This window comes from Merops nubicus, unplaced genomic scaffold (genome assembly GCF_000691845.1).
Source record: "Merops nubicus isolate BGI_N331 unplaced genomic scaffold, ASM69184v1 scaffold32025, whole genome shotgun sequence".
Classification (NCBI taxonomy): domain Eukaryota; kingdom Metazoa; phylum Chordata; class Aves; order Coraciiformes; family Meropidae; genus Merops; species Merops nubicus.
Genome location: NW_008610872.1, coordinates 2,328 through 5,304, shown reverse-complemented (window position 1 = coordinate 5,304; position 2,977 = coordinate 2,328). Strand labels below are relative to the sequence as shown.

The 2,977-nt window shown below is 62.3% G+C and overlaps 1 protein-coding gene across 1 annotated transcript in view; it reads left to right on the top strand.

Moving 5' to 3' along the window:
* Positions 1 to 86: 86 nt before the first annotated feature.
* LOC103773672 (low-density lipoprotein receptor-related protein 1-like) overlaps positions 87 to 2,977 on the top strand; it is a gene marked incomplete at its 3' end in the record, with an annotated part of 5,130 nt that continues 2,239 nt past the window's right edge. The window contains exons 1-5 of the mRNA XM_008941046.1: positions 87 to 225; positions 911 to 962; positions 1,435 to 1,563; positions 1,939 to 2,143; positions 2,339 to 2,531. Of these exons, the coding sequence (XP_008939294.1) occupies positions 87 to 225; positions 911 to 962; positions 1,435 to 1,563; positions 1,939 to 2,143; positions 2,339 to 2,531 (718 nt within the window). The remainder of the gene's footprint in view (positions 226 to 910; positions 963 to 1,434; positions 1,564 to 1,938; positions 2,144 to 2,338; positions 2,532 to 2,977) is intronic.

Sequence of the window (2,977 nt, the reverse complement as noted above, 5' to 3'; positions counted from 1 at the left end):
CGGAGCGCACCATCCTCAAGAGCATCCATCTGTCAGACGAGAACAACCTCAACGCGCCCATCAAGCCCTTCGAGGACGCAGAGCACATGAAGAACGTCATCGCCCTGGCCTTTGACTACCGCTACGGCTCCAAGGGCAGCAACCGCATCTTCTACAGCGACATCCACTTCGGCAACATCCAGCAGATCAACGACGACGGCACAGGGCGCAAGACCATCGTGGAGAGTGAGTGTCACGGGGCCGCCTCCACGGGCGCCTGCCCTCGGGACCCGCTCCTCTGTTTCCTTCCTGAACTCCCCCCTTCCTCGCCCAAGGGCTATTTTTATTTTCCTCTTCTCTGTTAATGTGTTTTGGTGCTTTTTGGAGTGGCAGCCGGTCAGGGTTGAGCTGTAGCTTTCTGCCGGAGCCTCTGGAGGAGGCAGCAGCGTGTGGTAGGGGATGTGTGTGTTGGGAGTGGGCTCTGGCAAGGGGGGCAGGTCACGGGGCTCGGGCTGCTGCGTGGCTCGAGGAACACGGCTCTGCAGCGAGCTTGGGATCTGCTCCCTGGCTGCACTTGGCTTCTGAGGCAGACCCTCCTGGCCCTGTCACCACCTCCAGCCCTCGGGGTGCTCCCAGGGGGTTCTGCCAGCTCCTGCAGCAGCCAAATGGATCTGAGTCACTGGGGAGCACCTCGAGCCGGGCTGTGGATGTGCTCGCTGATGAGCGGCTCTCAGGAGAGCCATCCACGCTGCCCTCGGGAGGGCAGGGCCTGTCTCTCCCAGCTGCTGCATTAGACCTTTGGCTGGTTGGTGGTGAGGGAGGAAGGATGGGTGTGCAATGCAAGCCCCTGGCCTGGGAGCTGGGCCCTGGTCGGCCACGAGGCTTCGTCCTGGCGCTTTGTGCCTCTCGGGCCTCAGCTCTCCCCTGGCAGAGGGACACTCGTCCCTTCCCAGTGCTGCTGCTGCGGGGATGGGAGACCTGGAGTGAGGCCTGGCAAGGGAGGTGATGAGGTGAACCTGAAACCCACGTTCAAGTCCTTATTTCATCACAGGTGAACACCACTCAGCCTTTTTGCAGGGAAGTGGTTTTACCTGGCTGGTAGCAGAGTCCTGCCCAGGAGGCCCGTGAAGTCTCCAGGGGTCTCGGCTCACCCATTAGCACAGACAGGAGCCCAGCCTGGCAGATCCCCTCAGGTGCTGCCGCCTCAGCACGGTGTTAGCAAACAGCCAGGGCCTCTGAGGGGTATTTTTGGGGTGTAATTAAGAGCAATAACTTCAGGCTGCCAAAGAAGCTGCGTCCAAGCATCACAGTCAGTGCTGGCCGTGCGGCGTGTGCCAGGCACCCTTGCAGGAGCACGGGCTGGACACGACCCTCTCCTGTCCTCCCTCCTGCAGACGTGGGCTCGGTGGAGGGGCTGGCATAACACCGTGGCTGGGACACGCTGTACTGGCCCAGCTACACCACCTCCACCATCACACGGCACACCGTGGACCAGAGCCGCCTGGGTGCCTTCGAGAGGGAGACGGTGATCACCATGTCGGGGGACGACCACCCCCGCGCCTTCGTGCTGGACGAGTGCCAGAAGTGAGTGGCCTTTGGTGGCCCAACTGGCCCCACCTGGGGGGGGTGGTCCCATGGCCAGCATCCAGGTGGACTCCCTTCCACTGGGGAGGAAGCGCTGATTCCCAGCACAGAGAATTGAGCCCCAGGGAGCAGAGGTCCCCTCATGTCCTTCAGCACCCCAAAGCAGAGAGAAACCACATCCCATCTCCTTCTCTGGCTGTTACTGTAGGGTACCATGTTTCCCAGCTGGCTGCAGCGGCTTCATTCGTCCCCCTCCCACCCCTTTTTATGTCCCATCGATCCCAAAGTCCCTGGAGGACTCTCAGCAGCAGAGGGGTGGGCCAAGCCAACGTGTAGAGGGGGTTGCAAAGGCATCATGTGTCTCTCCCTTTCCAGCCTGATGTTCTGGACCAACTGGAACGAGCAGCACCCCAGCATCATGCGTGCCACTCTCTCTGGTGCCAACGTCCTCATCATCATTGACCAGGACATACGGACACCCAATGGACTGGCCATTGACCACAAGGCTGAGAAGATCTACTTCTCTGATGCCACGCTGGACAAGATCGAGCGCTGTGAATACGACGGCTCCCACCGCCACGTGAGTCCAGACCCAGCAGAGGCGGGAGGGGAGCGGCGAGGGTCAGCGCACGGGCTGGGACACTGCTGGAGGACAGCACCTTCCTGGGGCACGGGGAGGGGCTCGGGCCGTGCCCAGGCTGCAGCCGGGGTCGGGCTAGGGGCCGAATCGCCCAGCCACGTTCCCTGGTGCTCACGCTGTGCCCATGCCTGGCAGGTGATCTTGAAGTCGGAGCCCGTGCACCCCTTTGGCCTGGCCGTCTACGGCGATTACATCTTCTGGACGGACTGGGTGCGCAGGGCTGTGCAACGAGCCAACAAGTACGTGGGCACTGACATGAAGCTCCTGCGTGTTGACATCCCCCAGCAGCCCATGGGCATCATCGCTGTGGCCAACGACACCGACAGCTGTAAGGACACCCCGCGTCCCACCCGTCACCACCACGGCCCCTGCTCCCCTGCCAGGCCTCTGCCCCTCTCTGGGGTGTCTCTTCCACCCCATCTGCAGGCCAGGGCAGGGGGAACCCATCCCACCATCCTTCTTGGCCAGTCATTGCCCCTTTGGGACCCTCACACCAAGGCCTGTCCATCCCCAGACCCTGCAGAGGCTGAAGAGAGAGGGTGTACCTCATTTGTGCTCTTCCCAGGGCATCTTCCTTGCAAGATCTGGGGACCGCAGATGCCCCCAACCCCATGCATCCCCCATAGCCCCATCTGAAGAGCCTGGGGAGGAACCCTGACTTCTCCTCTCCCCAGCAGGGAGGCCAAGGGGAACGGCCTTGCTGACACTGTCCCTGCTCTCCATCTCCCCCAGGCGAGCTGTCCCCGTGCAGGGTGAACAACGGCGGGCGGTCGA